The sequence below is a fragment of the Ammospiza nelsoni genome, chromosome 15 (genome assembly GCF_027579445.1).
Source record: "Ammospiza nelsoni isolate bAmmNel1 chromosome 15, bAmmNel1.pri, whole genome shotgun sequence".
In the NCBI taxonomy this organism is placed as follows: domain Eukaryota; kingdom Metazoa; phylum Chordata; class Aves; order Passeriformes; family Passerellidae; genus Ammospiza; species Ammospiza nelsoni.
Window position 1 is genome coordinate 7,409,672 of NC_080647.1, and position 23,116 is coordinate 7,432,787.

A 23,116-nucleotide genomic window follows, 5' to 3' on the forward strand; every position below is an offset into this window, starting at 1 on the left:
ATCTGAAATGCAGAAAAATGCAATGTGTCCGAGCTGATGTCAGTGCTGAATGTGCTGTCACTGATTGCCAGGAAAGCATCTGATGAGGTTTTGCCAGCTTAGTCTCCAGTTTCCAGGCACACCACGAGTTTGGACTGTGTGGATAGTCCTTTCTAAGCAAAACACAATGGACACGTCCCTGGGTTTGTTCAGGGTTGCTTTCTAAGGGCATTGTCCTCACTGATTCAGACTGAGTAAGATATACTTAGATATACTTTTTCTAAATGTTTGGGGTGGAACTAGCAGGGGGAAAGAAGACATTCTGCATATCTTGTAATGTTTACTTAGTCTTGCTTGCCTAGCTGATGTAAAACCCCTCCCAGCTGAGTTTTGACACAACAAATGCATCCATGGAGTTTTACTAGAAATGCACTCTGCTGTTCCATGAAAATTTTAAATCCAGTTATGTCAACTGTGTGTGAACACAAGTTTTAAAATCCTGGTCTGCTGGGAGCCATTTGGAGCTCAGAGTGTTACAGTGCATCAGAGTGTGCCATCAGTAACAAGTCAGGATTAAAGATGAAGTCTGCAAAGAAACCACAGCCAGTACCTCAGAAAGATTTCCCTGCCAGCCAGGTGCTTTCAGGGCTGTCTCCCATCTTAAATCAAACATCCCAGCATCCATGCAAACCTTCTACATCACAGCTCAAGATGTATCCTTGCAGGATGACGTCCTGTGTTTCTGTATTGTAGTGTGTGAGGCAGGGCTTAAAATATTCTAATTGTCTGCTATGAAATTGCAGTTTTGTTCCCTGGAGTAGAAAAGTGAGTTTAAATCATTAATACCACAAGTCTCAGTGATGATTACGGAAATGTTTGCAAGTGACTTAATCAGTATAGTTTGTCTGAGTGGCCCATTTTAATATTATTGCACTGATTAAGTTTTCTTAGCTAATATGTGTTTCATTTCCAATTCAATTAAATGAGAATCCCCTTCCATTACATGATATTACAGTAGTGCCCTAGTGGGGCAGGAGCACACTTGGTATTTTCAATTGATACAGATTTCTTCATTATGCAGTCTCATGGTGCTCAATGGAATCAATGAGAGCTGAAATTAAAACTGTAGAAGTTGCAGCTGTAAATACACTGTCCCTTCCTCTACCCTCTTTTGGCAGCAGGCTGAGAATTTCATTAGTATCAGTTCATTAATTACATTGCAAAGATGTTTTCAATAGATGCTTGCTTTTGACAAAATTTTAGAAAGACTGGGAAGGATTTTCCCTGGATTTCTGTATGAGCAATAGTCATGATAAGCAAAATGTAAGTTGCACTAATGTGCCTTTTTCTTGTGCTATATATCCTCAGTTTAGTTTTTAAAAGCACTTTTGTATAACCTATCGTGGGATGTATTAACTGGAGTAGGGAAGATTATCTGCAAATGGCTTGTGAAGGAATTACGTTCTTTCGTGTGAGCCAAACCTCCTCCTTTTATGTATTATTGAAGAGAATTGATTGAGCTCTGATATAGTAAAAAATGATTTTATAAATACCTCTCTGGAGTTAATTTCCCATTGTGGGAGATGCAGAGCTGTTGGGGCTGATTGTGTGATCTTTTCCTTGAGAGCTCCAAGGTTTCTCCAGCACCCAGGCATGGATGTTCAATGGCAGCTACTCTCATGTGCAGAGGAGCTGGGAGGAGCTGCAAATTCAAATTATGAATTTGCAGTGAGTACTCAGGATACAGGATAAATCACAACTTCTAAATACACATTGGTGTGTTCATAAAGAAGACAAGTGTGCGTGCCAAGCTGAGACTGGAGCTCTCCACGCCCATTTCCTCCTGGATCGTGTTAGCCACAGGACTGGCAAATGAAGCACACAGGGTTCAGTGATCTCCTGCTTCCTGTGGGTGGCTGGTGGCTGGCAGGACAAGTGTCCACATCCCCTTAGGGACCTTGGGCAGGTTCACTGTGACAGCCCCTATCTCATTTCTCTGTTGTTGTGCAGCTCCATGCAGCCACGTGTCAGCTCATGCCCTCTGCTTGCACACACAGCCTGTCTAAAACACTGGTTTTATTCAATTATTATAAGTATTTTAATCTGGTCATAGAGAATGTGGCTTTGTGCATTTAAGACATAGCTAAAATATATATGGATATAAGGGTAAAGCTTTTTTATTGCTAAATATATGCTTTTTATAAACAAGAAGTTGGATTTTTTTTTTTAGAATATAATAAATATTTTAGCATAGTTATTCTGGCTCCATAAGTGCAATGAAAATGTTAGCCTTGGCATATCAATCGCACTTTACAGATGACTGTAATTTCCTGAATGTCAAAACTCCAAATTTCTCTACTAAGCAAACTTTTCAGTGGCAAAATAGATTGCCTCCATAATATATCACTGTGTGCAAGAAAAAATGAAATCTTTATGTACTGTATTATGAATCAATGAGGCATTAAGATTCTTGGAAGGGTGAGTGGACTCTGGAAAATGAAAAACTGCCACTATTCCATCTCTGTAAACAGCTGCTTTTGGAGTGCAGGCTTTGCAAACCTCGATCTTTGCCACCGCAGAAATATCAGTTACACGTTGAAACTAATTCCTGCAGCAGCATTTAAATGGGGTAAATACTGTTGTAAAGATCTGATTTATAGCAGCATCCTGTGGTTATTCAGCAGCTCTGTTGTAGTGGCCTCCTTTTTGCTTTGGGATATCTGCCATGCTTTTTAATGAATCCGTAACAGCTCTGTGATTGGGGCCATGCTGTACCACTCCTGGGAGATGTGTGTGGTGTGGCTCCAGGAGCTCCAGGGGACAGGGACAGCTCCTCACACCAGGATAGGAAGGTGCTCCTGGCACTCTGTGGGTGCCAGAGCTCAGTGTTTCAAAAGACATCGCTCATACCTTAGAAAACCTGAGTTTTCTTAGTGTGCATTAAGAGCAAAATTCAGCTCTGCCTCTGTTTAAGGGATAATCACCCTAAGCAAGGAAGGCACTTTCCAAAGCCAAGGCCTTGCTGCTGAGACCTCACAAATTCAGTGTCACCTGTGCTCAGGTTGTCATCCAGCACGATGGAGGCATGGCACACACTGACCCTCCTGTGACCTTGCTCCTTTCCTTGTGTTTTACCTCCCATGTTTTACCTCCACACCACTGCTGCCTCCATCCTGATGCCTCTGTCATATAACCAAGCTCATGAGGTGGGAAGCTTTACTGCTCTAGATGGGCTGTGATGGAAGCTGGATGTTTCCAGAGGGCAGCTCAGTCCTTTATCCAGCAGGTCAGGTGGCTGGGATGGCTCTGGGCCCCATTGCCACCCTTTCCCATGCCAGACTCCAGGGCGGAGGCAGAGAGTGGGAATGGCACCAGCAACTGAGTCACTCTTCTGTTTGCGGAGTCTAAAAACAGAAACTTGCTTCTCGTTTTATGCACTGCTGAAAAAAAAAGTAATTTAAAAGGTCACTATTCTTGCTGAATTGGTTGTGAGCAGGGGTGTCCTGCAGAGATCTTAATAATACAGGCAATTATGAAATTAATACCACTCTGGCAGTCTGCAGGGCTGCTCTCCCCTCTGCAGGCAACACTGTGGACAATTATTTTGTGCGTGAGGGTAGTTGGGAGCATGTGTGTGTGTGAGGCTGCATATTTTTTACTTGTTTAAAGCCTTATTTTCATTATCTTTGTTTGCATATGCCATGCCTGCACATATATGAATGTGTACCTTGACCTGCTAAATCGCTGCCTTCCTCTGTGCCTGAAATGCTTTTTTCCCGCAGATCTTTCATTTTTGGTAATTTCACGGGCAATGATGGGCTGATGTAATTGCTGTTCTTGAAAAATCCAGCTCCTTTTTATGGCTTTCTCTGGCACTTCTCCCCTGCTGCCGTTGCTGTGGGTAGGCTGCTGGCTTCCTACCCCCACCATTAGTGTTTCTAGACAAAACATCTCTGTGATTCATTGGGTGCTGATAGAAGTGAAAACATAATGATTACTTAGAGGAAATGTAAATTTGCATTTGCTAACAGCTTTAATTCACAGTCCTGAAATACTTATCTCCTTTCCTTCCAGGCCCTTTTTCAGAGCTAATGCATTATTTGCTTCTGCCACCCTGAGACCCAGAGTAAAGGAATATAGTCTGGGTAGTCTGCAGAGGGAAGGGGTGTTTGTTCCTCCTTCTCTCCCTCCCCATAATCTTTATCCATCACTTCTTTCATGAAGAAGGGATTTGTTCATCTAGATTTTACTGTACTTTGAATTTTGGATGAGGTGAACCTGGAAGCTTGGTTTCATTTAAATGCCTGAATATAGAGAGGTCTCGTAGGAACAAGTATAGCCAGCCCAGGGTGCAGCTGGGCCTGAGCTGCACTGAGGTCTTTGGGGAGAGGAGAGAAGGGGATCAGTCCTGTTCCAATACCCCTGCTCCATGGTCACCTCCTTGCATGAGCTGTGACAGTGCCAGGGGAAGCCCTGGCATGGGCAGCCAGGCTGCAGATCCACATCCAGGGCATGGAGGCAGCCATGGAACGGTGGGCATGAGATCTCCCTGCAGCTCAGGGGAACTCAACAGCCCCCCTTGCTCCTCTCCCACTCTGAGATGGGGTTTGTTGCTGCTGTCTGTGGGGCTGGGAGGCCTTGGAGCAGAGCAGCACTCTGGGGAGCCCATGGGCCATGAATGCATCTCCACTGCTGCCTGTGCCATCCACATCACTGCTGGGAAGCATCTGGAACCAATCTAGAGTGGATGCAAACATTTGATTCCAGCACTGCCCAGTAAACTTGCCAGATATTTTGGCCTCATCTCTGTGAGTTGTGCTGCAGGAGCAGCTCTTGGCAGGGAAGAGGTGTTCTCATTTTGGGGGGAGCTTCCAAGCAGGGATGGTTGAGGCAGGAGAGGCTCTCACAGGATGCCCACCCCTGTCCTTCTGATTGTGTCTCTAGGTGACAGAGTTTGTTAAGAACCAGGATGAGTCACAGTATCAAATGAACGCTTTGCCTCTCTCTGAGTGATCTCCAAACAGATGCCTGACTCCAACAAATTAGGCAGCAGTGGTATTTCTCTTGGAGGAACAATTTGTGGTATTAGCAAATCAAATTCTCAGTGGGCCACTCTTGATGGGAATTAACCTCAACTTCTGGGAGCGAGGCACTCGGCGCCCAGCATGGCATAATTGAGTTTGACTTCTCAGAGAGATGTGGTGGCCATGATTGATGGGCTGGAGACCCTCTGCCAGAGATTAAAATCCATCAGCAGCTTTGGAGCCCACAGGGAGGGTTCCTCAGAGCACAACAAGGAATGTGAGACTCACACCCATCGCGTTCCTGACCTTCCATCATGGTCTGTGACTTTGCTGTCAAAATAATCCTGAGCAGGGTCAAATAATCCTGAGCAGGGACGTTTTCCAGGTGGTGTGGGATGAGGGAGAAGTGCAGGACATGCCTGTGACAGAGTTTCTCAGTTTCCCCACAGCTGCTGGGAGCAGTGGAGGAGAAGGAGATGGGATCTCAGATCTGTGCCACAGTGTAGGAGCATCTTCCTGTGGTCAGATGAGCTGAGACAAGTTGCCATCTCAAAAAAACCCTAAATTGCTCAGCTTTTAAAAGAATGAGTATGTGGCTACTCTTTTATAAGCAAGCTCTCTAGATTTTTATTCAGCAGCATGAGCAGTTTGTGTGGAGGGGGGTAGGACATGGATGTCCTTGTGCTGCTTGCTGGCTCTGGTGATTGTGCATTGTTTCTGGTGCTGAAGTGCCAACTCTATGATTATTTTTCTTTTTCCAGTAGCTCCATCCTTAATCCTTTGCATCATATGCAGAATCTCTGTTGCAGGGTTTTAGTTTGTTTTATTTGCATTTCTGCTGGCACAAATCTGGTCTATCCCTTTGCCCCTGCACCTTCAGAGCGAACTTTTCTTTCAAAATATCCACCTCCACCTGGAGCAAAACTTGGTTTCACACTGGCCCATTAATGTACTACAAAGTCCATGAACTGGGGAAAAAAAACCCCTACAGATTTGGAAACTTAACAAATTTCCTTGCCTCCCCCATCTCCACTCAAAGAGATGGAGGCATTGTATAAAATTGCCTCCGATTCACTGCACAAGCCCCTGTCTGTGACTCCAAACGTCCTAGCCAGGCTTGCCATCTGGCTGAGCTTGACCTAGATACAAATGGGTGTGTTTGAGCCAGCTTAAAGCTTGGCTTTACTTTTGCATGGTGAATGGGACTGCCCCAGTACTTTCCCTGGAAATCATAGCTGTGCTTCCTCAGCCCTGTGCTGAAGCTGTGTTTTCCTGCCTTAGTTTGCCCCTGGGAACAGCCTGTGGGGGAGATGGGGATGATTCTGGGGCTGCAGTGCTCCCTGTGCAAAGGCTGCAGGTTTCTCACCCTCAGTAACCTGCAAAGCCCTTCTTGCTGCAGCCTCATTTCTCAGCAGAAATGGGAAAAGGTCACTCAGTCCCTCACCTACTAATCCACTAATGGATGTAATGGTGAGTGCATGTTCAGCTTTCAGCTCCCCTCTCCAGTCCTTACCTCATAGTTCCATCAAGCCAGGCTCAGGTTTCCAGGCTGAAGCCATGGCAGCTGCCAACATCTGACCTCTAGCCTCCCTCAACCTCAGCAGGCCATTAAAAAGTGGGGCAGCGGGGTTGGGCTGAGATGTGCTCTGACTTTGGGAGATTCTGACCCATTTTGATGCATAATTAGAGTTCCCTGCCCCTCACCTCTTTAGTTCTGCACACAATGAGCCCCCTGAGCACTGTGGTGTGAGTACCTGCATATCCCTTCTCTGGCAGCTTCTCCAGACTCTGAAATCTCTGGCTTTACTCAGTGTTGTCATCCCTTGGGGTTTCACAGTTCCTTACTTGAAAATCAATATTTTTTCTTTTTTTTTTTTTTTATTTTGCAATTCAAAATTTGATGCAAGGATTCTTTAAAAAACAGGTTGAAAAAAAGGGAATCTGATTCTGCCCCAGTGTTTGGCAGAGGTGGGGAAAGGGCTGGCAGGAATGGACACTGTGACCACAGGATTATCCTTCAAAGCAAACAGGTGCAGCATGGGGAACAAACTCAACATTGTGGGACTGTTCAGTCCCCGTGTTCCTCAAGGAACAGCACTGCTCAGGGAGAGACCAGAAGCAAGTCCCTGCTTTGTGAGTTGCCCTTGAGCTCCCTCTCTCTGCTTCACGGCCCCCCAGGTGCATCAGAAAAGCCACGTTCTGGTGAGTGCAGCTCTGAGTTGGGAGGGATGATTCACAGCAGTTGGAGCTCTACCTGCAAACGTGTTGCTTTGGGCTCTGAAGCACATGCTTCAAGGAGCAGGCAGGAGCTCAGCACTCCCTTGGTAAGGCAGCAGAAAGAACAAGCTGTTACCTACAGAGCTAAAAATAATTGCAATGCTTTAAGTCTTCCTCAGTTGCAGCAGAATGATGCTCAAAGTGCTGATGGCCGAATTCATCTCTGGCACAGCTCTGAGTTGAGGATGCATTAACGCTTTTCTGACTTTCTGAAGCTCAGTTCAGATGAACACAGAGCAGCACAGCTGCTTTCCTGGAGCTGCCATGATTCCTAACTCAGAGGAGAGGCTTGGGGCAAAAGCTGATGTTCCCAAAAGGGGCAGTGCATCTTTTGGTAACATTTTAATAGGCTGGAGAGAAATGCATAAACTGCTGAGATTGGCCCAGCAACTGACAAAGCATCTCTCCCTAAGACATGTCTTCTCATTTTCTGAAAGCAGGATTCATCTGGAAAATAACAAGGTGGAATAAGTAACAGCTGTGAGCCTGTTCCAGCCAGCTGTGCTTAGGCCAGGGAGGATAAGGGCCCTGCCTGGGCCATCCCATGAGTGTCCCTGCCTGGGCCATCCTGTGAGTGTCTCTGCCTGGCATCCTGAGCTCAGGCTGCTGGAGTGGCCCAGACAGCTCCATGCTCACTGCAGAGTCCAGTGAGCACCTTTGCTCAGCCTCATCCCCCCAGTGTCCCTGGACTGCAGCATTTCCCTGGCAGGCACAGATGGAGGTACCTGCCCAGGTGAGGCAGCCCAGGCTGACAGGGCTCTGTTACAGCACAGCCTCTTCCCTCAGCCTGAGTTTTTATTCATTCTTTTGGTTTTTACAACAGCAGCCAAGGGAGACGCTTTGTCACCGCCTGTGACCAAGGAGCACGAAGGGAGAGTGGCTGAAGAGCTTGGGCTGTAATAAAACGCTCACTGCATCGATCTTGGCTCAGGATTTGTTTCCCTTCTTGCATTAACTCCCCATCGATTTCTGTGATGACCTTAGAGCACACAGTCTGCTTGGCCTTCTCCTCCAGCTGGTAGCTGGATTCTCAAACATATATGTTTGTGAAACATATATGTTCTCAAACATATATGTCTGTGCCTGCACCCTTCTCCCCTGAGCTGAGCTGCTCATGGCCCAGCTCCTGCAAGGGGCTCTGGGGCAAGCAGGGCTTTGCTTTTGTCCCCACGGTCATCAGAGGTTTGTTGCTGTAGTTAATGTAGAGGTTAGTGCTGTATGGTTGGGTCATTATTTCAGTGCAGTGTTCCAGTAAACTAGATCCAAGGCTCAGGAGTCCTGGCAGAAGGTAAACAAAGTGCTTAGGTTTATCCCAGAGATGTTCCATTTCCCCTGCTGGGGATCCTGACAAGGCTGGGTTGCTGCTGCATCAGAGGAGCCTGAGGCAGAAGCATTGTCAGGGACAGCTCTGGTTGAGGTGGTGCTCATGGAAAGCCCTTCCTCTTTGCCAGGCTGAGTTCTCCAAAGCTACCAGAGACCTGCTGAGATAAGACAGAGCAAAACTCTCCCCATCTCTGCAAGGGACAGTGTGGGGTTAGCAGCTGCCACTCACTCCTGAAAGTGAGCTTTATTCTTGCTCACTCTTACCCCCAGCTCTCACAGTGAAATTACTGAATGGCACTTCTGTGGATAAGGACCTTCCTGGGGGTTGTGGTGGGGACTTTTGCTCCTTTTGCCTGTGTGAATCTGTGGCCAAATCCCTCTGAGCAGAGGGGTGGTGCTGATTGTGGTGTCCCAGCTCCAAGTGTTGAATGCTGTTTTTTCCAGCCACTGATTCTGTTTTGGGCTCATTGGTTTTATTTGGCTTTGCACGTTTATTGTACTTTCTACTTACTTAATTATTCATGAGTGTGGATGCTCTAAATAGGAAGAGGAATGGTGGTTCTCTAGGTTTCCTTTCCCTGTGCAGTTGGATCCTTTTTGTGCTTGTGATTCACATTTTAGTCCGTTCAAAGATGATTTTCTGTAAAACATTGACATCTAGTGGCTTTTCTGCCAAAGGAAACAACAGGGAACGAAAGTTTGACTTCAAGGTGACCAGTCACAATGTCACTTGAGAAAGCAAATTAATGTCCTTCTCCTCCTTGCACAGCACCAAGGACATGGCAGTCACACCCCAGGGGCTCAGGGCTCCTGGGCACACACTCCTTGGTGTCCTCCTCCTGGAGGAGTGGCCTTCCCTGCAGCACAATTTGCTTACTGAGCTACTTTAATTCCATTTGCTTAAGCAGATGGCTGATATCCTGATGGTGTTCCTCCAGCATCATCCAGGTGAGGCCATGGTCATGTTAGTGGAGGTTCAAAGAGCCGTGTCCATCCTCAGGCTGTGATGGTGGATACCATGGTGTTTGATGGTGGATATTAATGTGCAGCCCGGAGTGAGCTCTGGGTGAGTTCTGTGGTTGAACTTGCAGCTTTTCCAGCTGGTGGCCTGATGGATTTCCAGTGGCAGGGTGACCCCCACGTGTGCTGCTATCCTGTTGCTTCAAACCAAAGCCAGAACCTCTCTTGAAAAATGTTTTCTCTTACAAAATGCTGTAATGTATCCTTTAATTTCTTTTTAGTCACTTAGCTCTCCTCTCTCATCATTTCAGTCCTGTATCAGATGAAGGCAGTAGAGTAAAACAGGATTTTATATGGGCTTTGCCAAAGTACTTGTTAGAGTGGAAGTGGTTTGGGGCTTCTGGGCTCACCCCATTGATCTGCAAAAGGAAAGGTCCTGTAAGAAATACCTTCCTCAGAAGTGTTATGCTGCTCTGGGGCTCGTGCAGCTGAGACCCACAACTGCTCATCAGGAACACAGCACAGGCAGCTCTTTGCTGTCTGTGGAAACCTGTCAGTGCAGCTCTGTGGTACAAGGAAATTAAAAGAGCCAGGGCTACCTGTGTCCTGCTTGGGTCATGGCTTACATCTTGGGAGATACTTCAAGTATTCTCCCAAGGTCTGGGGCAACCATCAGTTGTAGCACCAGCAGGAGGGTGTTACCACAGAGACAGCCCAGCACAGAGGGGTCTTGGGTTCCCTTGGCCTCTGTAGAGACACCACCAGGTAACAGCGACAGCTCTGTGTGTGTGCAGGTAGATGCAGCCCCTCACGCTTCCCCCAGGGATTTATTGAGCCGTCCTTCACCCTGTGGAGGTGAACTCACAGAGGAGCCTGTGCAGCAGGGCTGCTAAAAGCCTCTTAAGTGCCTCTGCCTGTTTGTATCGATTGTGAGCGTTAATGCGCTCTGTGCTGGAGACACACGGGACTGAACGCTCTGTTTTCCTCTCCCCTTGGCAGGAATTTCTACTACATCACCATCCTGCGTGACCCCGTGTCCCGGTACCTGAGCGAGTGGCGCCACGTGCAGCGCGGGGCCACATGGAAGGCGTCCCTGCACGTCTGCGACGGCCGCTCCCCCACCACCGAGGAGCTGCCCAGCTGCTACAGCGGGGACGACTGGTCGGGCTGCTCCCTGCAGGAGTTCATGGACTGCCCCTACAACCTGGCCAACAACCGCCAGGTGCGCATGCTCTCCGACCTCAGCCTGGTGGGCTGCTACAACCTGTCGGTGATGCCCGAGGAGCAGAGGAATAAGGTTCTGCTGGACAGTGCCAAGGAGAACCTGAAGCGCATGGCCTTCTTCGGCCTGACCGAGTTCCAGCGCAAGACTCAGTATCTCTTTGAGAAGACTTTCAACATGAACTTCATCTCGCCGTTCACGCAGTACAACAGCACAAGGGCCTCCAGCGTGGAGATAGACAAGCAGACTCAGCAGCGCATCGAGGCCCTCAATTTTTTAGACATGGAATTGTACGATTATGCAAAAGACCTGTTCCTGCAGCGGTACCAGTACATGCGGCAGAAGGAGCACCAGGAGGCGCGGCGGAAACGCCAGGAGCAGCGCAAGATCCTGCGGGCCAAGCAGGCGCACCTGAGGGAGCAGGGCGAGAACAGCTCCAGCACTGACTACACGGGGAACGTGGAGCGCTGGCGGCGATAGTGGGGCGCACCTGCCGGGCAGAAAACGAGCAGAGCCCGAGCCAGCCTGCAAACCCAGTGATGCTTCTCGAGGGTCTGAAGCAAAAAGAGGTCAAAATGTTGCCTTTGCAGTTGCCTTTGCAGTAAATGTTGTACTGTACGTGGAACACTTAATCTTAGCGTGTAATTAAATTGTTGGTTTGTTGGGTTATTTATGAAATACGGGAGCCGTCTCGGCTCATCGGAAATGTTTGCTTGGACATTTATTTAAAAGAAGTGAAAGAAAAAAAAAATCCTTAAATTAGTTATGAGTACAAAATGGGATGCTGGAAAATGTTTATGATGCTCGGCTGAAATCTATCTGGGAAGCAAACTCATTTCCTAATAACGAGCATTTAGCATACTCTCACAATACAGTATATGAACAAATCCTTTTCCTTTGATTTTATCTTAATTTTATTTTAATAATGTGTTTTCAAGGGCACCAACTGCTTATGATATTTACCAAGTTAATGAGTGAATGATGAAGGGAACAGTAAAGGTCTAGAAAAATTATCGACTAGTTTTATGTATAATATTGGCTTTTAAAATGAATAGAAGTAATTTCTCTAGCTATATAAATATTTAAAATTTTAAACTTTTTCTACCTACTGCTGTTTAGAGTTTTAAGCTTGGTCTATCTCATATAAAAAAAAAAAAAAAAAATACATGCATACTTTTCTGAACTCAATGCCAACGTTATAAGACACTGTTTCCAGAATTTTTCAGGGCAGTATGATTTTAACCATTCTGGAAAAGTTACAGCACATTCTCATATTTGTTTCATAAAGCCTTCTCCAAGTTATAATCCTGTGACAGTGTCTCATTTTAAGTCTTTCTTACCCATTAGAATACATAATGCTGAATTTATCATTCCTTAATAATTGGTGGTATAAACTAGATGAAATTATGTTGCTGATATTTGTGTAGTGTCTTTAAAAAGTCATAAAACTCTCTAATCCCAGCAATATTATAAAGAGAATTGCTCAATGGAAGTAGATTTGCACTTGAATTAGGATTTACTTCCAGTAAATCTTTGCTACACCAGATAAGAACAGGGCTTTTTTTTTTTTCCTATGCTCTTGAGCCCTTCATAGCGATGACGGATGAGGACTGGGAATGAGGGAAGCCAGTTTTTCCATAGCCATAGTTAGAGGGGGAGAGGGAGGTGTGGTGCATGGGGGGCACAGTTTGCTCCCCAGCAGGCTCTGCTGGGCTCAGGGTCAGAGCTGGAGCGGGATCCTGCAGCCCTCCAGCCTCCCCGAGGCCCACGGGACAGCAAACGTGGTGTGAGGGGCTCCTACAAATCTCTATGCAAAAAAAAAAAAAAAAATACAAACCTCTGCAAGGCTTGGGCCAGACTTTCAGCAAGCTGAGCACATTTGTCCTGCAGTGCTGCCGAGCTTGGCACTGAGCTGCGAGGGCCCTCTGCGGCCCCGGGGACACGATGCTCACGAGGCTCACTTGCACTGTTGCCTTTCACCTGTAAGACTCTATACACCAGGAGGGCAGGGGGGGAGGAAATGAGGCAGAAGGCTTTAAAAACATCTTAGGGCTCCATGCCTAAGTTACCTGGAAGTGGTTTTACATCTGATGATGTGTGGCTGCCTGGGGGCAGCAACCCTGCCAAGGGCAAGGGGAGAGCAAAGCAGCAGCAAACCAATACCCTGCATTAGCAGCTTTGAGAAGAGAATAACTTCATGTACAGCAATTTTTTTTTTTTAAATGAGAACTGCAGTTGCCAATATGATGTCTCAGTTGTATTTTGGTTTTCATGGGGGAAAATAATTTGCTCTTGAAACTGAAAGGCACTGCTGTAAACAGGACTTAACTGTGGGCAAGCTGGAGGCCTGTTGCAGGAGGTGCATCTTGTTTTTATGCTGTGGTGTGCATGGTTTACAGAGACTAGTTGCATTTTCTTTGTGTATACTGTTTATTGTATATAGGGGATGTACGAATATAAGGATACCATTTTGTCATAACCATATCAAACTCTACTGATTTCCACTGTAGACGCTGTCTTATTGTGTAGATTTACAGGCCAATCCACTGACTTTGATTGTGTCATTTAACAATAGAACTGATAAATAAAATTTAACTACAGACTTCTGATTTTCATGTGATTATTTCTTTCTCTGACGATGTGCTGAGAGCTGCACAGTTGAGAATGGATGGTAATTCCAACATGAGTGAAATAGCAGTTGATAGCAAGTATGTGAATTTGAAGTCATAGCTTTTCTGAATTGTATTTAAACTACAGCTTTCAAGGGCAAAACCACTGGGATGTTGTCTGGTTCAGGAGTTACTGCAGAGGTTTCAACTTATGAGCAGCCCTCAGAAAAACAAGCTGTGGTTTCTGGTGATTTTAAATAGGATTGTTAGTGGTCTGAAGCATTAAGGAGTTCTTTCTCTTCTGTGTACATATATGTGTGTGTATGTATATGATTTATTTTTATCCTTTATGAGATGCCCACCCTCTATGTTGACTCTGGAGGATGCTTCCTATCCATTGATTTCCAGTGCATCCCACTGTATCCCTTCTGGGGACACACAAAAAATTGACAGGGACGCTTTCCACTGTCCCAGGTTGCTCCAAGCCCTGTCCAACCTGGCCTTGGACACTTCCAGGCATCCACAGCTTCTCAGAGCAACCTGTGCCAGGGCCTCACCACCCTCAGAGGGAGGAATTTCTTCCTGATATCTTAGGTATTTCTTCTGTCTTTCAGTTTAAAGCCATTCCTCCTTGTCCTATCCCCCCATGCCCTTGTCAAGACTCCCTGTTCAGCTCTCTTGGAGCCCCTTTAGGCACTGGAAGGGGTTCTGAGATCTCCCCAGAGCCTTCTCCAGGCTCTGGATACCCCCAGCTCTCGCAGCCTGTCTCCAGAGCTGAGGTTCTCCAGCCCTCTGAGCATCTTCTTGGCCAGAGATGCCACAAAGACACTTTCTGACAGTTTGGATGGAGGCATTTTTTCTTGGTGTCTATAAAAGGCCCACAAGTTTGCCAGGCTTGCAGCAGGACAGTTGTCATGAAGGTGTGCACGGGAGACTTTGCCTTGATCTGCTGGAACTCTCCTGTGAGGACAGAGCTGCCCTTCTCCTGTGGGTACCTGCAGGGGCATCCTACCTCTGTGAGGCTTTCTGAGCCCTGGGAGCAGGGGTGGAGGGGTCTGCCAGCAGATCTGCATTGACTGGCTTTATTTAACAGACAGGTCTGTTAGTGCACTGAGAGGGTGCTGCAGGGGCTGCTAATGGGATGGAGGTCGTGTGAGAGGCCTCCCTGCAGCTAAAAAAGCACCCAGCAGTGAAATTGGCATTAAACCAATTGGGGTTGCCTTTTGAGGGGAGTCATTTGACAGCTGAGAAAACTCTTACTGCAGGAGGGGAAGGATGAGGGAGTGGGGGATGTTTGGGCAGACAAACTTCAGAAGGTGAGGAGCTGCAGCAGTGAGTCAAGAAGCTCTCAAACCCTCTGGTGAGTTTTGAAAAGCCTGGAGACACATTAAGAAAATTCTTTGGAGCACTGAGATGCCTCTTAAGTTTCCAGGGATGGAAAGGGATGTCAGCACCTCTGGCACTGCCAGCACCACCTGGGCCAGTCAGGGTGGAGCCCAGGGCTGTGAGGAGATGGTGATGGGCACTGCTAAAATTCATGTTAAAGAGAAAGTCTTGGTTCCTTTTGCCCTCCAAAAACTTGGGATGTTGGTAACTGTGAGACCTGTGTGGCCTTGCAAAGGGCTGTATTTGGGTCTTAAAGTGTGGGACTAAAGCTTTCCTAAAGGGTACCTGGTATGTAAAGGCTGTTGGGCATGAACTGCTCTGCTGATTTTTGTTAATGACCTTCGCATCCTCTTTATATGGCAAATGATGCATTTTAGATGCATAATAAATATGCTTTCAATTATGTTATTTTTGAGTGAAAATGAACTAATGGGCTTGTTTGTGTAGTTTTTAAAATTCACCCATTATCCAAAATATCAGAGCCATGGGTAACACCTGACATACCAGTGCAATTGCTATTTCAGCTGTTTCTGCTCATGACGAGAGGAGAAAAAAACCTGATCCATCTCCTCTCTTAAATTTGAGCCAGAATTATCAGGTAATTGAGGAAACCTGTCAAACAAATGCAAACCTTGAGCTGCAGCCCTGAGCTGCCAGGCTGGCCCAGTACTGCAGGGAGGCACAGAGAGCAGCTCTGGGTGGAGAGGGCATCCTTACAGAGACATCTTCTGCCGGAGAGGTATTTTCCAAGCAGGTAAATTTAAATCTTCCAATTAATAGAAATCTCCCTGTCTCCAGAGCATTTGGGAGGAGCTGGGGGTGGTTTGGTATTGCTGAACCCTGCTGGGGTGGCAGTGCCTGAGAAGGGAGAAGTGGAGAGTCCTTCACAGGTGGGAATGGGGATGCTGGGATGGGATTGTGGGATCTCCTGCCTCCAAAGTGGATGGAGCACTGCCAAAGCCAGCAGTGATGTGAGTGAGGGTGGCTGCAGGCTCTGGAGGGAGCTGACACCGTGTCCTTCCTGCCCTCCTGGCAGCTGTGGCTCCAGGGAGGAGCAGCCTGCCAAACCTTCCTGAGCAAATAGCCCAGCATCTGAACTCTTACCTATGAAATTCAATTCTGGGTTTCCTAAAGCAATCTCCCTGTTCCACCAGCCTCATCAGGGAAGAGTGTAATTTCATTTAATCCATTTCTTGAGTTCAGAGTGAGCAGCGTTGCCATCATGCTAATATCACTGCTCTGCCATCTCCAGAGACAGGCTGACGAGTTTGGGCCTGAAATCGAATTTAGCTCTGAGCTTCCAGAGGATCTATCAGCCAAATTACCCGTGGTCTCTACCCAGCAGCTCTGTCATGCAGTTTAGCTCTGTGAGGATACGTTAGGGCAGGCAGGAGAGGTTATATCGCTTTTTGTTTGGGGAGCAATGAAATGCTGAAACAATATATATGCAAAACAATCAAAATAGTTATAGTGAGAGCTGAGTGTTCATTTTCAGGACACTACAACCACTGCCTTTTGGTATCTCAGCTATTTTAATCTGTTCCCTCATATGACTGCAAATAAGGTTTTCACTTGATAGGATGTGCACAAGCAGTTGTGGACATAAACCTCTATATAAGCTAGAGATTAATGTCAAATATATGTATTTTCTGCTGGGCATTCATGGGCAGAGGGATGCACATGGGTCCTGGCACAGCACTCACTTGAGCCCTCATTCTGATAACTGTCTCAGCCCCACAGTGTCAGTTGGTGGCCAATGGCACAATACTTGTTTTGCCAGTGAATAGCAAACTCTCTGATACATGAAGTTTGGGAATTATGAGAATTATAGTTGGAAATTGATAAGTTTGGGGGATGTTTATACCAAAGGAAAGGTGAGATTTTGGAATAGCTCTATGGTTTGAGGTTGTCAGCTCACACTTCATTGTCCCTCTTTGAAACTACATTCTTCTTTTAAATGCTGTCTGTAGATTGTAAAGGCAATCTGTAATGAGCTCAAATGATGCAGAAGCTGAATGAAACCTTTGATTTCAGATTAAATGGTTTAGCCTGACTTGGGATAAAAATATTGTGACCTTTACCTTTCAAAATATCCCACAAATACAAGATGCTGGGTTTTGGGTGGGCTGTGGCTGTAAGGGATCTCTCTCCCCTTTGCTATCATTGCTTGGTATTTGATACAGCAGCAGCTCTGTAATGTTATTAGTATTAGGTGAAGCACATGGAAAATGTTCTTTTGTGCCACGTAAGCAGGTGAATAGGGGGGTTATGCCTCGTGGGAGATGTGATCTCCACAGGGGGAGATGGGAATTTCCCCTCTGGGCATGGCAAGCTGGGAAGAGTATTAATAGACATCATTACATTAGAATAATTGCTGTGGAATCAGCAAGCGCGTACATAATCTTTAATGCCTGGGAAATCTCACACAGTTTCAAAATAATTAAAAGTGGGATTAATCTAGATGCCAGACAACGCCTGCCTAATTGCTAATGAATAAAGCTGTCTGGATGGCTGCAGCACCCTCAGCAGCAGCAGCCTCTGGAGTCAATCCCCTGCTAATGGGTCCCTGTCCCTGTCCGGGCTTGGTGAGAGCCCACCGGGACTGCCCTGGGAGGAGCTGCTGGGGATGGGACACAGGGGACAGGGGGCACAGCCCTGCTGGAGCATCCTTAAGGTGCAGGTGTGCTCTGCATGTGGCTGAGAGCTGACCCCGAGCCAGCCCCACAGGGATCTGGGGACAGAGAGGGTGCAGAAAGCAATTTTATGGCTGGGTGAGAAACCACAGCTGGGCAGGGGCCATCAGCAGCAGCTCCCATCCCAAACATCAGCTCAGAAAACCCCTCCTGTCCAAAGCCCAGGCTGGCTGTAGCTGGTGCTTGCTCAGGGCCCACAGCCTGGGCCAGGCAGGAACTTCTGCTCCCAGGAGCAGCTTCACAGTTTTCTATATAAAACCGTGTATTGGGCTCTTTGTGTATTAATAAATACACAAAGAGCCCAAATTCTCCGTGCAGGGAAGGTGCTGTGGTGCAGATTGCCCCTGGGAACACAGGCTGTGTGTCCTGGTCTGGGCTGAAGCCACCACATCCAGATGGGCCCCAGGTGCCACTGCCTGGTGCCCGGTGTGCCCATGGTTGTTTGCAGACACCAGCCACAGATTTACAGTCATTACCAGGAATTTTGTGTTCTCTGAAGAAGTACCACACCTGGGGTAACTCCTGCTGCTGGACTGAAGGGCAGGAATTCCCTTTCCTCCGTTCCCAGGGCTGGTGATGATGTGGAGTAACTTCTGCTGCTGCTGGGAAGTGCATTTACTGCTGCTGCCTTTGCCCCATTTGTTGTAATCCTTTGAGGTTTTCTTATGGACATGTGTTTATTTTGATTCAATGGAAAATCACATGGTTGGCCCCTCATATCAGAGGGGTTAATTCCTGGGGTGCACAGATGGATGCAATGAGCAGGTCTGGGGGTATTGCTTATTTATATATATAAAAGTTACAGGTGCTTCCTGGAAGTAATGAATTGAGAATAAAAAGTAGTGATATGCTGTATTTTTAAAATATGTTCTTAAAGTACAAATGTATGGGAATAATGAGGAGGGAATCACAGAACTGATTCCCTCAGGTCCTGTGCTCCAGTGCCTGAGCTTGCACAGGGAGGACTCACACCTGGAGGTGGCCCAGGTGGTGCCAGGCCCCACCATTGCTGGCAGGCAGCTGAGCCAAGAGGTGACACACGGGCAGCTATTGCCAGGAGGAATGGTGGAGAGCTCTTACCCCGGCCAAGGAGCCTGGAATGTGAAATGTGACCATCATTCTGGAAATCACTTAAGGTTCGTGAGCTGTGAGCTGCTAATCCCCTCCTCAGCAGCCACGTTTGGGACCTCACATCTGGGGCTGCTCAGGGTGGGTGAGTGTGGGCACAGGGACGGGCAGTGCCCGTGGTGAGTCCTTGTCACAGCCCTGTGCCCCTCTGCCCTGCCCTGGGTACCACTGCTCTGTTTCAGCTTATCCATTCTGGGATTGCTCACAGATTCTCAGCCCAGCCAGATCCTGCCCTGGGAGCCCAAATGCCCCAAGTTCTGCCAGAATAATGCTGCCTGCTGGGGCTGCTCTGATGTGCCAGGGAGGCACTGCCAGCACCACCCCAGGCAGGGGGGAAAGGTTGGCAGCAGCAGCTTTCCCAAACAGTCCCTTCCATCCTGTCCTCCAGTTCCATCGTGGAGAGAGCAGAGATTATAATTAAGGATGTCCTGCCATCCTCTGGTGCCCTTCAGAGCACATTGTGCCCCATGGCTGCCTGGCCATCCGTGCCCATGGTGTGTGGGTGGCTCTGCAGGGTCCCTGTGACTCACCCACGGTGCCACTTCCCCTCACCAGCTGCTCACACCATTGCAATGCTGCCTTTTTCTTTTTTCTTTTTTTTTTTTTTTTTTTTTTTTTTTTAATTTGCTTTTATGGCCTTGCAGAGAAAATGCTGCATTGGCATCAGTGTGTGCAAAGTGCTGCCTGCAGAATTCCCAATCCCTTCCAGGGCATTTCGGGATGGCACTGCTAGTCTGGAAGGAGTCATGCTGGCTCTTTGTCAAACATCACATTGATTTTAAAATTACTCTGATGGCTCTTTAAGGCAGTGCACTTTTTGTGGCCTTCTGCATTTGTCATAGCTGATCTCTCCCTTTCTCTGGAAGGGCAGAGGGGTGGCATTATCTGGTTTGGCTGCATTGATTTTCTGGGAGTGGCAGGTCAGATTTTGGATGGAGAGAAGATCAGAGCTGAAATGTCAGACTCTGCTTTTTCCCAGTGGTGCTCAGCTCCTGAGCAGGATGGAACCCACAGAACTCACTGTCAGCAGAGTTTTTCCTCCCAAGACACCTGGCTGGTGGATAAGACAACAGTGCTTGGGCTGGAGGTTTGTAAGGCACAGACCATGAGCTGTGGTAAAGTGGAGTCAACATACTCCTGCCTCCTCCTTCTTTGCTGAATCTGGCAACCCACGCCCTAAATCCTCACCCCTTTGACCTGGCTGTTTTCCTGTCACTTCTGCACAAGCAAGAAGGCCAAACCAGAGGTTGCAGAGGCAATGATAGAAATTAGAATGTAAAGGTAAGTCATTCTGCACACTGCAGGACAGCCTTTCCATGAGAGTAGCTGCAATCTCTGTATCTGTAGGCTCAGCTGTTAATACTGTAAATGAAGTACAATGTTTTTCAGATTACTGAATCATTGTCAGTAGAACAAGCAGGCTGCCAAGGCAGGAGATGACAGAAATCATTAATTTTATGTTTCTAGTTCATGCACAAATTTCTGAGTGAGGGTGATTAACTGCTGGAACAAGCCACAGAGGGGAGCAGGGGATCCTCCAGCTCCTGCTGTCCCCAGATCAAGGCTGGCTGCTGCTCTCTGAGGGACACTTGGGCCAGATAAAGTTGCACTCTGGATTGTGGAGGGAGCCCACCTAAAGTGCAGAGGCCAAGTGGAGACAATCCAATCATCTCAACCACCCTTAACACTTGTGATGTGCTCTTAGAAAAGGTCCTGCTGCTATGTGGGCTCTGAATATTCATGGGTCACTTCATTCTGTGCCCTTAAGGAAATAGCTGGCACCAGCTCTGGGGCAGTGGAGCTGTCCCCTGTGCCTGTGGGATGGTGCCAGAGCTGCCAGGTTCTGTCCCCTGCAGGATGCTGTGCAGCCCCAGAGCCTTCCCTGGAAGGGACACCCGGGCATGGAGAGTGCAGCACTCTGCATTGGGGTGGCAGGGAGGCTGCCCTGGGGGTGACAGCGTGGCAAAGCTGCCTTCCATCAGTCAGCTGCATGACAGAGCTCTCCTGCTTTGCAACCTGTGACTATTTTATATATTGGTCATTTATATACTGGTTATGATAGAGGCCAGTGGTCTTCATCTGACCCTGGCACTGCTCATCTTCCTCACAGACCTTGTGTGGGAGTTGGGTGCATCCCCTGCAATTGCAGCACCATAGCTGGTAAATTGTTCTGATTAATTCTCAGGGCAGATAGTAATTAAGCAGGATGCACCTTGGATTTGCTTGACCTAAGTGTTGGGGTGTGGCTCATTTATTTTGCTTTGTCTGATGGTCAGCCTGGCTCCTCAAGGGAAGGCTCAGCATGCAGAGAAGCAAAGAAAATGCGGCCAGGATAGGAGGGGACTTATGGAGCTCATCTCAAGGTTGGCCTTCTTGTGAGACCTCAGGGAAGAGCCCATTTCCCAGGGCCCCAAAGCCAAGGATGCTCCTTGCCTTAGGCTGTTGTGTGAGGAAAACTTTCCTGCTGATCATGGGGAGCAGAATTTGGTGTTCCCGCCTGCCAAGCAGCAGAGATGCCTGGACATCACAACCCAGCCTGACCTTGGCCCTCTCCCAGTGCCAGGATCTCTGCCCTCAGGGCAAAGTTCTCCCCTCCCTGGCCCCATCTGAAGTCCAGGGGAAAAATAAGCATTTATTGAAAGGATTTCTATGTGCTGGCCAAGTTCTGCTTGGTATTCAGAAGTGGAAGAAAGTAGGAACCGTAATATTTACATCAATGCTGATTTAGGCTTTAATTTAGGCAATATAATGCAATCTTTCTCTGGACTTTAATAGCTTTCCTATTATTTTGCTCCACAGCTACTTGGAAATGTGAGCTCCTTTACTACGTGACCACTTAGCCCAATAAAGGAGCTGTTTACTTTACACATTGGTTTGCAGGCAGCCTCCTGCAGGTCTGCTGGTGGAGGCTGCCTTTGTCCATGGCTGTGAGTATGAATATGCATAATTAATAAATGTTATTTGCTGGACATCTATTCCTGAGTGTCTCAGCTCTCCTTGACCGAGAAATTCTGTCTCTTTGAGCTCTAATGAAAGGTTTAGACTTTCTAATTTATTTTCTTAGATTAGTCTCAGAAAATAACCCTATTATTCTAGAAGGTAGATCAGTCCCTGAGGAAGATATGAATAAATGAAAAAGCAATAGGGGAAAAATAGGCCAGAGCTGCTATTACAGAAGAGTCTTTCTGACCTTTTAATTTTTGGTTCAGAAACACAGGAAATCAAACTGTGAGCATGCAAAATTCAGCCAGCTGCTCCTGCAGCCCCAGTAGCTGTTTTTCTGTGCAGGAGTGGCAGAATTTCTCCTAGAGCAAACATCTCCTCTGGAAATACATTTTAAATGCCTGTTGTATTAAATCTGTTTCAGGTTGCATTGAGTGCACGAAATTCATTGTCTGTGTTCAATCCCATTTTGGGTTGTACACACTAGAGGGAGCCATGGAAAAACCAATCCCCAGCTGCTGCCGGGCTCTTGCCGTTCTCCCAAAGCCCCGGGCCCTGCCTGCTCCTGTCCCTCCCCTGGGGAAATTATGGGTGTCTTCGAGGAGCAAACCCTTAGGAAAAAACCAAAAAACAAAAACAAACCAACCAAACAAAAAAACCCTGTATGAGCAGTTAGTTGAAATTAAAGTGCATTCCTTGAATATGCTGGTGTTGGTTTGATTTTTAGAAGGAAAAAGGCATTTATTTCAATATATATAAGTGTTGCCTTTTGAGATGGTCCCAGGTTAGGTGACCTTGATCCTTTTGGATGTTGCTCTGTATTCCTCCTCCCCACTGAAACATTGTGTGTACACCCAGGAGATGCTTTTACACAGTATCCCACTCTCAGGAGCACAGCCGTTGTTGAAGGTATCCAGAAGTCAATTAAAATGTTTCAGGAGACAGGAAATTATTTTTGCAGCTCTGTTTCATCCGAAAGTCCATGTTTCTCCTGCTTCCCAGATTTTTGTGTGCCCACCACCCACAAATTCACCTGATCTCTTCTTGAAGTCCCCTATGATCCCAATATTGATTCCCAGAGAGGGGAGTCCTTGGGGCTGGGGGAGAGGGAGCTCCTCTGTTTTCCTTCTGCCTGAGCCCTCTTTGCCTTGGGAAACAGGGAAAGGGAGCTCCCAGCAAAGTCCCAGACTCTGGCAGCCTCCTGACCCCCCATTTTCCTCAGCTAAGTGATGTTTGTTTATAAGGCATGCTTTAGGATAGCAGATATTAATTTTTGCCTCCTTTGGGAGCTGGTGATGCAATCTCTGAGTGCTGATGGATCCTTGAGGAGGTTAATGCACTGTGCAAGGCCAGGAGGAGCCATGCAGGCACTGCAAGCCCTGCATTTTCACAAATAGTGACTACTTGCCCTGGCAGCTTTATGGGAGAGAGTGGGGCTGTTGGTAGAACAGAATCAGAGCAGGGATAAGAGAATTTAGCCCGTGCTGTTGTTAATGGTGGCCACAGCTCTGAGTGTGTGAAGCCCAGATGATAACAGGAGCAGGCTGTTTGCTTTGCTGCCTTACAGCACAA

General features: G+C 47.2%; 1 protein-coding gene and 1 long non-coding RNA gene across 2 annotated transcripts in view; both read left to right on the forward strand.

Annotated features, from left to right (window-relative positions):
• Positions 1 to 13,387, forward strand: part of HS6ST2 (heparan sulfate 6-O-sulfotransferase 2) — a 125,615-nt gene extending 112,228 nt beyond the window's left edge. The window contains exon 2 of the mRNA XM_059483102.1: positions 10,563 to 13,387. Coding sequence (XP_059339085.1) covers positions 10,563 to 11,265 — 703 coding nt within the window. The 3' untranslated portion in view covers positions 11,266 to 13,387. The remainder of the gene's footprint in view (positions 1 to 10,562) is intronic.
• A 2,093-nt stretch (positions 13,388 to 15,480) lies between these two features.
• LOC132079838 (uncharacterized) lies at positions 15,481 to 22,245 on the forward strand. The gene is made up of 3 exons (XR_009419470.1): positions 15,481 to 15,534; positions 21,401 to 21,528; positions 21,969 to 22,245. It is a non-coding gene; the product is annotated as an uncharacterized LOC132079838 (long non-coding RNA).
• Positions 22,246 to 23,116: the final 871 nt, after the last annotated feature.